At 41.6% G+C, this 14,798-nt stretch overlaps 1 protein-coding gene across 26 annotated transcripts in view; it reads left to right on the forward strand.

Moving 5' to 3' along the window:
- Positions 1-14,798, forward strand: part of dlg2 (discs, large homolog 2 (Drosophila)) — a 153,467-nt gene that overhangs the window by 134,920 nt on the left and 3,749 nt on the right. For 17 of the 26 annotated variants that reach the window (XM_044042683.1, XM_044042687.1, XM_044042688.1 and 14 more), the window contains 8 exons: positions 1,217-1,373; positions 4,047-4,149; positions 5,229-5,273; positions 8,730-8,844; positions 8,992-9,168; positions 10,541-10,616; positions 12,314-12,413; positions 14,744-14,794. In XM_044042683.1, the coding sequence (XP_043898618.1) occupies positions 1,217-1,373; positions 4,047-4,149; positions 5,229-5,273; positions 8,730-8,844; positions 8,992-9,168; positions 10,541-10,616; positions 12,314-12,413; positions 14,744-14,794 (824 nt within the window). Of the gene's footprint in view, positions 1-1,216; positions 1,374-4,046; positions 4,150-5,228; positions 5,274-8,729; positions 8,845-8,991; positions 9,169-10,540; positions 10,617-12,313; positions 12,414-12,887; positions 12,934-14,743; positions 14,795-14,798 lie in introns of all 26 variants that reach the window. The other 9 variants (XM_044042689.1, XM_044042691.1, XM_044042696.1 and 6 more) reach the window with 3 other exon arrangements.

Here is a 14,798-nt window from a genome sequence, read left to right on the forward strand (position 1 = left end):
TGCAGCTTTCTCCTGCATTTGACTCTTATCCATTTATGAATAAGACAAAATGTGGGTTCTCTCGGTGGGTTCATCAGAACAGGGGTAATGTGTAACCAGAAAGTGCAAGGACAGTTGACAGAGGGAGGATTGTAATCATAATTATCATAAATATCTGTGTTCCATTAGAGTAGCCCGAATCTGTTTGCAAATACAAATGTACGTAGTTCGAAGGGCTGTTTTCAAGGTCGGAGTTCCCAGAGTTCAGAATGTCGTGAGTTGCTATTTAATTGTTAAAAACACCAAGTTTATTAAATCCAGAAACAATGAATGGCTCTTTAATCAGTGGTGAATAGCGAGCTGCTGCGATGCTACATGAGTCACTGAAGCAGAAGATATAAACGCCACAGCTTCATGCTACAAAGCCTCAAGGACAGTGGGCCTCGTTCACCAGAGATTCTGAAGAAACTATTTCTTCTTACACAGGTTTTGTTTTTGCTAAGATTCTGACGTACATAAATGTTTTCTTATTGAGGATTTGTCCTTGTCGCTCTCCTGTAGTTCACACTTTTACCAGCAGATGGCAGTGTTTCTTTAATTATGATCCTACCCCTGAGGAGTTTTAAATACATGATAAATAATCATGGTTAGGTAAAAGAAATCTTTTGATTTCTATGTTTGGTTTTATTCAATATTATTCTTGTTTGACACCTGAAAGAATCACCACTGTCACATCCTTTATTGTTTCTCTATGTACACCACATACTATACTATTCTAATTCACCACATATGTTCATTTTAGGTGCAATGAGTCAAATCTTAAAGTGGGAGGCTGTTGTCTGTATGTTTTTTTGTTGTTTGTTCAGTGAAAATGCTTCTATAACCACATAGATATCATTTGGTGTGTTTGTACTCACCCCAAAAATTGATCCTGGCATGTGTGTGAGAGACAGAGGGAATCAGAAAGAGAAAGTGTGCGTGACTGTGAGCACACAATGAGCTTCCTTTTCTGAATTGGGGACAAGTGATCCTAAGTAGAGCACTATCCCCCTATGGAGCACCACCAGGAGCCTGCGTTGTCTGAGCAAAGCATCACTCCGGCTTCCATCAACTTTTACAGCAGCTGCTGCAGCCGCTGCCGCCGTCGTCCATCTCTGTGTCCTCCACCACCTGAGCTGAATATGCTGAGACCCTCCGACTCCCCCGAGCTGATGTACTATCTCAACTGTTTGTACAGGGAGCCCCGGAAGGTCGTGCTCCACAAAGGCTCCACGGGCCTCGGCTTCAATATTGTGGGTGGCGAGGATGGCGAGGGAATCTTCGTGTCTTTCATCCTGGCGGGAGGCCCCGCCGACCTGAGTGGAGAGCTGCGGAGAGGCGACCAGATTTTATCGGTGAGTGCACACGAGCTACTTCAAGACACACACACACACACACACACACATGCAAGTCTGGAGAAATGTAGGATATAATGACATACCTTTGTACTTTATGATGTCTTTTTTTATTAGAATTTAGGAACCTGAAAAGGTCTAAAATGTAATTCCAGGCTGGTTTCACCATTCACCATAAGAACAGATCCTACTTAAAACAGTGTCCCTGCATGTTTCCAGCACAGCAACAGAGAGTATAATAGTCCTACTGGCCTGGATTCATTTCCAGAGCTGATAATCTGGTTAGTTTTTGTTAATCCCTGCACAGAGTCGCCTCACATCTGTGTTTCTTATTGTGTTCCATGAAATCTAAACCTTCAGTAGTTGTAAGGTAATGAAGATAATTATAGTCAGACTTCATCAGTTGCTTGCAGCCTTTATCAATCAATGCAATAGATGACCCAAATATGACCCAAAATAACGTTATTATTATACATACCTATAAATTACAGGTTTAGCTGAAGATGGTTCTTTATACCTAACTAGTATATCAACTGTGTGCTCTAACCTGCACCCTAGTCCCATGTATTCCCTCTCTAAAAAATAACAATGAGTCCTGCACACCTGAAACTATTTCATTCATCATTTAGTTGGCATTTTCCATGAATATACTATATGCTGTATTCTGCGTAATATAATATGCTTATCTATATGCTTATCTTAGTAATTAAGTAATTAATGAACAATACATTGTTCTCAGAGGGATGCGTAGTAAAGCAGTTTATTCACAAACAATACGAGTCATACTTTGTGAGGCATACAGTGAAATTATTTTGTCACAAATTGTCATTTAAAAGCAATAAAGTCTTCTGAGAGTTTTACCCCAGCTCTTCCTCTTCCACATGCCAGATAAATGAATTTATTTAAAAATATAAAGTTATGTGATATGATTGTACCTCCTGAGTCCTTCACCGTGGAATGTCACAAACTGTTAATATTAGATTGGAGAGCTGGTTTAAGTACTGTCCAAATTTCATCCAGTCTAGTTTTTATGCTCCAATTCACTCAGTGGACAATATTGGCATTATACACGATATTATTATTATATTATCTCCTTAAAAATGTCGCCCTGTCATGAATATTTCCCTTTTTTCAAATGATGTCCCAGTTACAGAACAGAATGTACCTGGTTTGAAGGGAACAGAGTGACATTATAAAACATGCAGGCTTTTTGTGTGTGTGTGTTTATAAGGATAGTGTAAGGTAGAGCAGGTTATTTTGAAGCGAGTCCAACAAACAAAACAAAAAAATAATGAAAACGCTGATGTAAAAGCTGATGTCAGTGATGTTTTGGCAAACATCGTCATCTGCTCGCCCTCCTTCATACATCACGCCGTGAGCTCTGACAAACAGCCTAACCTTTACGAGCGGAGAGGAACAACATGGGTGTCATGTGACGAGTGACAGAAACATTGGCTGATGACTGCATGGCTGAGATAATGAACGGTAGCTGGGGAGGAATTTATTGTTCCGCGTCATAACTGCTAATTGTAGCAATTTGGCTTTCCAACAAATAGCATCGTCTCGTCGCATGTTGGTGTTACGGTGCTGCAGAGAATCCAATCAGCGTGGGACTCTGTGGCTGAAACCCCGGTGAAAGCAGGTTCTGAGTGGCCTGGATTTGAAGTCTAACAATAACTTGACCTGTCTTTTCCCACGTATTGAGCACACACACACACACACACACACACACACACACACACACACTCCTCACTCCCTATACCAATATGTTCTTCTCCAATGGGACTCTTTTTTTGCACCTTGGTCTGCTGGACGTTTTTTCTCGTGTGGTGTCAGAAATTTGATGTGCAAAAAGGAGTTCTGCACTTGGGGAAAAAGAACAGATTTTTCTGTTGTTGTGGCGTATGTACAGGCCTTTTAGAGGTACCTGTAAAAACGTGGTACCGCTCCATGTGTGGCGTGCGGCAGCTGAAACCAAAACATCCTTGGATTTCCCTCTCTTGAGGTCACCATTTTAAATGCGAGTTAAATTGAGCCTGTCCATCTGAGGTTTTGTGGAAGCCGATCTGGTTCCTGCTCATGGGATATAAGAGGGGAATGCTCGCTTTTTCTACTGTAATGAGAGATACAGAGCACACAACATCGTTAAGGTTTACTCTGTTCCTCAGTGACATGGCTCAGGGTCTCTTTTCTACCATTCCACTACGCTTTATCCGTCAGGTACCAGAAATCCACAAAGGGACGGTCCTCTCTGACCACAAGGATATGAATAAATGCTCATCCTCACCAAATATGTTCTCTGAGGCAGCAACAGATAGGGAAGTTTGCCAAAATAAGATATCACAGACAGTAGCTCGTACTTCCATTTTTATGTCACGGATGAATCAGACAAGCTGCAGGAAATAATGGTCACTATAACGTTATGGTGTTTCCTCGTGGCCTGAAATGTGTTTTTATAGAGCATCTGACCTTTGGGCTTTCAGACATAAACTGTCATTACGTCCAAGTTGAATTTTGACCTCCTTAACCACCAAGGTCATTGTGAACATTAGCACCAATGGACAGGCGACCTGAAAATTGACCTTGGTGTGTGAGGTCACTGTGCTGTATCAAATGACACCTCAAATTCCATGACAAATAACCCCTGTATATTTTTCCACATTGTTAAAACAGGTAAATGGGATTGACCTGCGAGGAGCCACGCACGAACAGGCAGCAGCCGCGCTGAAAGGAGCAGGACAGGTGGTCACCATCATCGCCCAGTACAGACCAGAGGGTGAGTCTGAGCACACAAAGAGCCATGTGGTTTAAATGCTCTGGTAAACACACAAATGTGTGCAGGATAAACAGGAATAGAATGACCCAGGTCTGCTCTGCACATAAGAAGGAGATCATAGTCATATCCAGGCCAAGTTATGGCTCATGTGTTTTTTCCATTTCCTATTTAATTTAAGAGTTTCTCTTCCGTTCGACATCCACAACAAAAGCAACACTCAGACTAGTTGGTCCACGCGTAGTAAAGGCGGTCAGAAGTGGAAAAGAGAAAAGTGTAGTCGAATAAAATGAACAAGTTATGAGAAGTGATGGCTCATGTTCTTTTATGGACAAAAAATAAACAACACAAACAAACCTACAGGGAGACAGTGATGCCTGCATCCTGTAGCCTCTGTGTTATGTCCCTTGGAATCCATAGGAAGCCCAGTGTTTCCTTTGTCTCCTCTGCAGACCTCACAAGACTTGACTCTAAACAGTGTTATGTGTTAGGAAGATCATTATTTCAGATTTTTAGTGGAGCTAATTATTTAGTCATTTTAGTCAGTTATTAAATGTAGTTTCTGGGATTTGCAAGGTTTCTTACCAACCTTTTTTCTCAACCTCATTAGTAATTACGTGTTTCGATTCACTAAACACCATCCTGTTTGTGCGCTTGCTGTATCATTTAGCATGTAAATTGTAATAACCCGTTCAGGGCACGGTCGTGTCAAGTCAAATCCACCAAAGACTTGTCTGTCAAATGAACATGCAGTGGATCAGACAGCTGTGACCAGCGATATGTCTCCTCTGGTTAGGGTCAAGCGCAGCAGCGCGTGTGTGCAGTGACGCGGTCACAGATCTCTCAATGTCACGAGGTGTCAAACTCACAAACGGAGAGACCAATGGTGCTTTTTCAGTCTGTGTCTGTCAGATGTGAAACAGCATTGGAGTTGTTTAAATCTCTTTTCTGTTAAGTCAGGAATTCTTCACACACTCCCTGATTCATGACACCAAGATCAGTGTGCGCACATCTCACATGTGACTGACCAGCCTCTGAACTCCCTGTGGGACTAACAACTGCTTTCTCTTCTTACCCATCAGAACTTGCTCTTTGCTCACCGCGACGGGCCCACTCTCCTGCACCAGGTCTGTGCCATTGGCACCTGTGGCTGCTTTGATCTTTTTTTTTTTATTATTTCTTTTTTTAGCATCATTCACTAGGACTCTGCTTAAGTGAAGAGTCACTCAGTGAATGCCATCACAGACAGCCTGTTCACTCCTTCTGAAGCACACCTGATCCTTACCTTGTCCCAGCCTGTTTGACTCTCACTCTCCCCCCCCTCACTGCACTTCAGACCTTTCACCTCTTGTTTCTGTGCTCCCCCAGGTCATGGGCTGTCAAACTCTACCCTTTCTCCCCTGCCCCCTCTTGGAAGTCTATTTAAAATGTTTGAATGTATGCCATGTTATGTAAAAACGGCATATAAAAATGGCCGTAGTCTTCCGGTTTGAAGTGAAGTAGCATTTAGCCACCAGGGGGCAGACCCACTGGTTGCAAAAAAGAACTCTGTTTGGAGTTAATAGTCTTAGTCACTACTTTTAACTCTTCTTCAATAGAACGTGATATCAGTTTTTGTAAACTATGTTCCCATTTAGAGGAAAATAGACACTAGTCGCATGGTTGCAGGTGACATTGGTGAATTCCTTGTTTCCTGAAGCTACACAACAGGAGTTTGTTCCACAACCGGAAGACTACATCCATTTTTATAAAAAAAAGTCTCTGGTCACGAGGAGGGTATTGACACACAGTTACTCTTGTGTCGTATATCAGTCCCATTTTATTAGCAGCTGTATTCCAACGTAAGTTTCAGGAAAAAAAAAAAAACAGTACAAACCACACACAGTGAGGTCATTGGATTGCAGTTGGATATTTTACAACCTCCATTAATTAAAACAAAAACCTGCTCTGTGTGCATGGCTGAATACCACCGGGGTTTAAACTCGGCCATATGTCATCTTCGTCGTCGTCGTCGTCGTCTTCTTCTTCTGGAGCCCAAGTGATGGCTCCTGAATGTTAATTTAAGAAGCAGTGGAAGAAGTGGGCAGAAGCAGCTGGGTGCTGTGATGTGTATCAGCTCAGGTGCCGACGCCTTTGGAGGGTGAATTTAAAAGGTGATTGCAGCACAGAGCAAGAGGGAAATCCCCAGTAGAGCAGACCCCCATCTCATTTTGGTTTTGCCCGTGTATGCTGTGTCCAGTGAAGGGGGCGGCCCTCTGAATTGAGACACAGCTTATGTCGCATTGTCAGGCCTCCAGGATCTTCATGTTACTGTTGCTAATCATAGCCTCTGTCTTCATCAAGGTGCCGATTCAATTGAGCGATAACCCACCACATAGGTGCAGGATGTGTACAGTGTACAGAACTCAGCAGAGATGAAGATGAAGATTAAACAGCTTATGGTCCCTTCCTTTTATTGACTGTTATTCTCCCGAAAATGTCTCATACATTGCCTGCAGGAGTTTCACGCACACTCACCAGCAGAGATAGAGAGAGAGAGAGAGAGAGAGAGAGAGAGAGAGAGAGAGAGAGAGAGACGTCTGTTCTCCCAGAGCTGGAACGTGCAGTGTTGTTGTGTTTCCCCCTTTTTTCCCAGTTGCACTTGCCACGGCATGCATGGCTTGCACAAAGCTTCCTCCCCCGTATCAAACTCCGCAGTCAAGTCGTGCACAAGGATGTCTTGTCTTGTCTTTCTTGTGGCATTTTTACAACGTAAACTGACACTTAATTTGAAGCAGTTTGACTTGTGTGTGTGTGATTCTAGCAGCTTTGCATGCTTCTAAATGAGCTTTCAGCTTCTTTTTTTTTTAATTGTGTCTTCATTCGTAAAGGGTGCAGACGCCGGAGGAAAAGGAAAACAGATTTACGTTCAGGGACAATTACAGTACAACCCTGGACCACAAACACACACGCACAGAAAAACAATTCATAACTCTCTAAAGTTAAGAATTTCAGCTCAGAACCAAACTCCTTTTTGATGAATTTAACACTTGATCAGATGTAAGTAAAAAAAACTAGAGGGGCGATATAGTAAATGAGTAAGTGGACGCTTTAAAAACAGTTATTCTGTTGCTCTGTCCGGTTCCACTTGTCTCCGCCCCTGAGCTGCTTATAAGCAATGACAGGAGAGATAGAGAGAGAGAGAGAGGGAGAAGGAGAGGTGTTTCCATGTTTCCCTTTCACTCAGCCGAGTCACAGAGTTGGACTGTGTTTTTGAGAACAGACGACAACAGTGGAAGATTTAACATCAGGGTAAACATGCAGACAGGTATGTTGGGGTGTTGTTTTGGAGTAACTGTGGCAGAAAAGAAATGCAGAGTAAAGAATGCAAAAATGTCTGTCTCTGAAGGAAATAGTGGGTTTTTTTTTCAGGTGATTAAACCAGGATGATCTGGGATTTCCTCTTCCTCATCCTCCTCGTTAGGTTCAGCCCTGTTATTGTGTAACGTCTGTGATGAAGGAGGATGAATGCGTGCTAGTTTTAGCTGATTAGCTTTATTTCTCTCGTGTGTTTGTTTTTGTTTTTTGTCCCGGTTGTGCAGTTGGTGGTCAGTCGCATCGTGGCAGAGCAGGTCATGTTTCCTCCACTGGCTGATCTTCAATAAGTGACAGGTTGGCCAGACCATGCCTCGATTTATCAGCTCGTTTCATCGTCATAGTGGCCACGCAAGGAAATTTTTGCTTCTCCCAGCATCCTCTGTCAGTCTGCTGAAAGCGACGTAGGTTGTGGCCTCAGATGTCACATGTAACTGGAGCAAAGAAAATAACTAAATGGTTTGTGATGCTGCAGTAGAATTCAGAAGATCCATTCATGTTGCGGGTGTAGTGATGAGTAAATATCACTTTCTATTAGCAGCCAAGTTTCAGCGAAAGTGAAAGCTGCCCTGAGACCTTCACCTTGTCCTTTTCAGAAGGGATGTATGTGAGAACCCATGGAACACATTCTCTGGAACTTGTCCTGCCAGCTTTCTGGTCAAATCTTAAGAGAGTAAGTGAGTGGGTTAGTGTTCGGCCTCCTGTGTGTTAAAGCAGTGTTGTTTTAAACAATTACAGTCGTAGAAACAAGAGTTTTGAGACTTTTTGGTGCATCATTCTAAAGCGTCTGACCTGGATGTCGAGTCATATGTCGGCGCCACATCATCACAAGACGTCAATGATGTTATTGGTTCTTCAGAAAGCAGCCGTGGCCCCGTTAAAGTATCAATCACAGCTGAATCATGACTATGCTTCTGTCTCTTCTATTTTCTGTCTCCATGTATCCGTATACACTTAAAGAAGAGATCTAAAATGGCAGTCATACACAGCAGCATTCACAGATTGTCCTCGAGTGCACCGTGTTTCTTTATCACCATCTCTGCAGAGAGAGAGAGAGAGAGAGAATCATCAGGACCTCACATAAATCCTCCTTCCCCCCTAACAGGCACACTGTCACTTTTAGCAGCAGCAGCCATCATTAGGTTGACCTCCTCCTTCCCTCCATGGCCCCCGGAGTCTGAGCGCAGACCAGACTGTCACTCGTGATCCACTCTAATCTTGTCTTGCAGAGTACGGGCGTTTTGAGGCCAAAATCCATGACCTGCGGGAACAGATGATGAACCACAGCATGAGCTCTGGGTCCGGGTCACTGCGGACCAATCAGAAGAGATCGCTCTACGTGAGGTTGGCCTCTCTTGGAAATTTACCCCCGTGCTTAGATTTTCCAGCTGAATTTTAGGACAAGACAACCACTCCATGGCTCAAATGTATATTTAGTCCAGGCAGTACTCTCCTCGTCTCTCTCATGTTGACGTTTTCTCCAATGAACAGAGCGCTCTTTGATTACGAGAAGTCAAAGGACAGCGGTCTGCCGAGCCAGGGCCTCAGCTTCAGGTACGGGGACATCCTCCACGTCATCAACGCCTCGGACGACGAGTGGTGGCAGGCGCGCCGCGTCACCCCACACGGGGACAGCGAGGAGATGGGCGTCATCCCCAGCAAGAGACGGTGAGCGGCAGATAGGAACGTGTCTCAGTTGATTCCTGAAAAGAGGTTTAGAATGAGCTCTGTAACCTCTGTTCTTTGTTTACTAAGAAAAAGGAATGACAATTAAGATTTCAACAATACTGATATTTCCACACACAGTGTACACAAAATATTGATTTATTAATGGCCATCATATATTGTTGTTTTAATTGGAGACGTAGAGCATTTGAAGCAGATTTCCCTCCATTTTGACTCGCCAGCATCAAAAATTCATAACTCTCCGCTTATGTGAACTAAAGTTAAAATGGTGGACAAAGAGTGGAGGGGCCACACTGGATGCAGAAGAACTGTCCAATTCCATTTATTGCCCTTGTTTCCACTGCTATGAGCAAATCTGACCCAAGAAAGACACTCATCCAGTCATAAATTTGTGTTGTATATGATATAAATGGTCTAATTCGTATATATATAGCACCCTCTCTCCCCCTCCATCCACTGTATGAATGGTATTTATGCTGTTTCATACAGTATATTCAATTAATATTGAAAGTATGTACAGAATTCTCAGTTATAACAAGGTTAAAGTGCGATGTGGGGGAAACTAAGCTTCTAGTATGGACAGGCTACTTCTCTAATGTTTTTATTTTTACCGTCAGGGGCATTTAGTATTTTTCATTTAGACACATTTCATGATGGATATGATTGTTTTGCAATATATAACAATTATTGAGGAATATTGTATCATGATATACTGGTTATCAATGGCCATTTATTACGATTTTAAACCCTTTAACGCCAAGCGTATCAAAGGCGACACATTTGCAGCACAGTAATTACGTGACAGTTTGTGCTACAGGAAAAAATCCAACTGTTTCTGGACGTTGCACATTAAAGCCAATGTGTGGTTATTACGGTAAACTCACTCGCGCTGTTGCATGAAGCCAGAGAATCAGGGTCTTTGTCGCGCCGAAAGGGAAGAGAGTTGGAAAAACACCTGTGCATAGTTTTCATTTTGCTGCCTCTTTTTGACGGCTCAAACATATATTATTGTAAATATGTTTTTTACTGTTCCAATTTCAAATTCAGCACGCAAAATCTGTTGCTCGTGTACAACTCCAGTGTTTTTCTAAATAAAACTTTTTGTTTTTCTTAATTTTAAGTTGTTAAAACATTATTACAACATGAATTGAATTGAAAATAACAGATATTGCAAGTTATTACAGGATAATTTTTCTGTCCCTTTCATGGTTAAAATAAGTCCAGACGGACATTTTGAGGGTGTTAAAGGGTTAAAAGTCCATTTCTGGAGACACCAAAGTGTCCTGTCGTTGATTGTACAGTCGTGTCAGTGTGAGCACTTTAAATTTGACTAACTTGGCTCTCTGCTTGGCAGGGTGGAGCGGAAAGAGCGGGCACGTCTAAAGACTGTGAAATTCAATGCCAAGCCGGGGTCGTTTGATTCGAAAGCGGTAAGTGCCTTCATGAAACCTGCAAATGTGGCCGTTTACATTAGCGCGTGATTTGTCGACTCATGGTGCAGATTCTTTCAAAGTCTTTAGTCTTTGACTGTAGAAGCATTGCGTCATTACTTAGCTCTGTTGTTCTCGATGTTATTCACAATGTATCCTGAAAAAGTGACAGATTCCATTGATTCTCCTGAGCACAGCAGTGAGTTTTTATTGTGTGTGTATAAAAAGAGCATTTCTTCCAACAAAGACGTCACCACAGTGAGACACAATAAGTCAGTGAATGCTAAACTTCCCGTGGTCATAGTTCATTTCCCCCGTTTTAACCACTTTTCACTCATTAATGTACTAACATGTCAGGAGGTGTACGATCGTCACCTTCATCATCACTCGAGCTTGACTCTGTACGTGAAGCTCCCCAAACTGTACAAATACGCGCTTAATTTTTTTTCCCCCCTTCAAATAATGATGCAGAAATCCTGTTCATTATTTGAAGTTTATTCTCTAGCATTCCATTGTTTGTCTCTCTATCATCGCATGTGTCTTTACTTTGATTTAACCTCACCCTTATGCCTCTCGAAGCATGAATTTTTTTTGTTTATTTATTTACTTTAAATGCCTCTATTGCTACTGTGGTGCATCAAGAAGTAGATTATGTAGGATTATTCTCCCAGACGGACAAAACATGTCTATTTCAGCTCTGTATTCATTCATGTCAAATCAAATTTCTGTCTCGGCAATAGACTGTATATAAAAATGGAACGTGGTCTTCCGGATGTAAAATGAAATCCAGTTTTGAAGCCTTTAGATTCACAGTTTAACCAGTGACATGACACCTGTTGGCCAGCCTGGCTTTATTCACTATTTTCATGTAAATGGCAACATCATTTACAAAACTGACATCCCTTTCTATTGGAGAACGCCTGAAACTGGTGATTGAGACAATTAACTCATCAAAAAAGTGATAATTAGAGTAATTTCCCCAGAGACTTCCACTCAAACTGAGTTCTTTTTGCATCCATGCGAGTCAGTCCCTGGTGGCTTCCTCCATCACACTTCATTTTTCAAACTGGAAGACTCCGTCCAGTTTCTTTTTTTAAATACTATAATCTATAGCAGCAGGTGTCAAACTCAAGTGACCCCGGGGACTTATGAGTGTCCTGTGTGGTCAAGAGAGGAAAAACTGTGGGGGAAAAACAACTGCGGGTGGGCAGTATGAGCTAAAAATGAGATATTCATGATGATATTTCACAGAATTTGATAGTAAAAGTGTTTGATGTGTTTCATGTTTAACACAATGAAAAAGAAAGAAAGAAAGAAGTAAATAAATAATGAGGATATCTGTATTTAAAACACCAAACAAGCTTATAATATATGTACTTTAATGTTGAATTGAATAATGCAATATTACAACTGAATGTCTTGTTATTACTATTATAAAAGAATAATACTTGCAGAGATATTTAGTATTAAATTCTGTCTTAACAAGCACACATGCTGTGTTTAAAGGAAGAGGAGGAGTTTGGCACCTCTGATCTATAGTAACCACACACCTTCAGAAACAGATAAAACTCTGTAGAATCCTTCTTACCGGGAGAACTCCTTGATGTCCCTCATTGTGCAAGCAGCGCAGTTGTTTTGTCTGCATGACCGTGACACATGTTACCTGTTTTGCTCCATGCTCTCTCTCCCCCTCACAGTCATTCAATGACAAACGTAAAAAGAATTTCATCTTTACGCGAAAGTTCCCGTTCTACAAGAACAAAGAGGGCGGTGAGCAGGATGGCAGTGATTCCGACCGTAAGTATGAGCGCGTCGGCGCGTGCACACACGTTCACCGTACACACCGAGTCGAGAGAGTGTAGGTGACATGTGAGGTCAAAGGGTCTTAGCGGGGGGTTCACGGGTGTGTCTCGCAGGTGTAGAGGCTCGGTGGGCGCCCTCTTCCTGCTTCCTGTAGTCGTTGTTGTCTTTCTCTTTTCTGTCGGAGCCGCAGTCTTGAGAGTCTACGGCTCAGATTCTGATCAGTCTGCAGGAGAGAAGCCAAGTCAGTGCTGTTGTATCTGTGATTTGGCCCCACATACAGCCCAGGTTTCCTTCTGGGATCATTTGTATCCAGCAGTTTTATGATGCTGAATCTGGCTCCCCCTGCTGGCTGCTCACTGTCTGGACAGGGTAACAGCTCTCTGCCTTGAATCTCTTTGCTTACGTTGCGGCTGTCCTGTCCTCCTTCCTGTCTTTCTTCTGTCCTGGCTCTCTTTGGATGGCCTATAGGACATCCTGGGGATGGGTGATGATGGGTATGGGACAAAGACATTCAGTAAGTTGCTGCGGCAGCGTTTCCTTGACTATGTTTCCTGTCTGGACGTTTTTGTTGTTGTTGCATGCTGCATTCGTTGGGCTTGTCTTGCTTCTCCGTCTGCAGGGTGTTGCTCTCTGTCTCGAGCTACTTCACTGTTTCACTCACATTTGATATCAGATCGTGACAAAAAATAAACGGCATGGACTCAGAACTGGTGCATGGTAGTAAATGATGTTTATTTACCTCAAGGCTGAGTATCACATCTGATTTTCCCCCACTGATTCGTTTTGCAGTTCACATGGTCCCGATTTGTTTTGGTTTATGATTCCATTTAATTCAATTAGGGCTGCTATGACTACTGAATTAATCCTCAACTATTTTGATAATCGGTTAATCAGTTTGAGGTTGTTGTTTTTTTAATACTTCTAAACTCCTTAAATGCTTCTTAAATGTGAATATTGTATGGTTTCTTTGCTCCGTATAACAAAGAAATGATCAAAACTGAATAATTTTGGTTTGTGGACATTTGAGAACATCATCATTTGGAGGTTTTTGCAACATTTTTTGGACCAAACTACCATCAATTAATCAAGAAAATAATTAAAACCCCAAAGTAGTTACATTAATGCACCTTTTATTTAAGGGCTGTTACACCCATTTTTTTCCATTTGAACTGTTTTTTTTTTAAATTCAGAGTTGATTCTAATACAGAGTTAGATTAAATTGGACCAATTTTTTTTTGTTTTTTTACTTTAATCTTGTTGAATATTTGTCAGTTTTATTTCTTTCTTTCAATCCCAACTTCCTCTGTTGTTGTAAAAAAAAACAACTATATATGTTGTGAGTGAAGTGGCCCTTTACATACGGACCACAGAGTGCAACTCAGGAGTGCAGTTGGATGCGATAATTCAAACTTATAGCAGCAGCATTAAGTGTTTCAAACAGTTGTATGTAATTACTAAGTTGTCCAGCAGAGGGGGTTATGAGTATCTCAGTATTTATTGGAACCCAGCCCTCATTTATACACTTGATTATTTTACAAATTAAAACTCTGCACTACTGTAACAACGTGGTGTCACCTGCAGCTAATTGCCAGGTAGATGTTTTATGTTTTTGTTTGTTTTAAATCCCCCCCTGACTTGACCCCCTGTCCTCAGATGTTTGTGTTAAATACACGTTTGCATGAGGTCGGCATCGACGACTCAGATGTTTTCATCTCTGCTTGTGAGCATGCCAGTTTTTAGCCGACTTTGGAGCTCATCACAACCGTGTCTGTTTGCTTTGTATGTTGTTGTTATTTTATGATGTTTAGATGAATTTAAAGTAGAATGAAAGAAATCCCAGTAACACAACTTTTTCTGCTTTTTCTTTTTCTGATTTATCTATTTTAACATTGATTTTGAATATCACCGTTGTCACCAGAACAGAAGATGCATGTAAAATATCTAAATCTTTAAAAACAATTAACCAAAGAAACTACAGTGTAATATATCATTTAATTCCCTGGCAAGTGTCAAAATTGTCAGATAGTTAAGTGATTTATTTATGAATGTTTTTAAATCCCATATCGAGTTTTATATCATATTGTTCCAAGTGTCTTGAGCTGGAAACGTGGCCGATATTAAACTCCAAATACAGATAAATGTTAAAGGTTTGGTGACTTATTTGGCTTTGATAGTCACACCACATGATCATATATAGACACTGATAAACACATATTCTGTCATATATGCTGTGCCGTGCATGTGGCATGTTGTTGATGTCACTAATGGTTTTTTTCACTCCTGATAATACATTCATATAATGTTTCCACTGTGTTCTCCGTCAGGGAGTCAGGACGAAGTGATTCTATCGTACGAGCCTGTGATCCGACAGGAAAGTAA

This window comes from Solea senegalensis, linkage group LG13 (assembly GCF_019176455.1).
Source record: "Solea senegalensis isolate Sse05_10M linkage group LG13, IFAPA_SoseM_1, whole genome shotgun sequence".
In the NCBI taxonomy this organism is placed as follows: domain Eukaryota; kingdom Metazoa; phylum Chordata; class Actinopteri; order Pleuronectiformes; family Soleidae; genus Solea; species Solea senegalensis.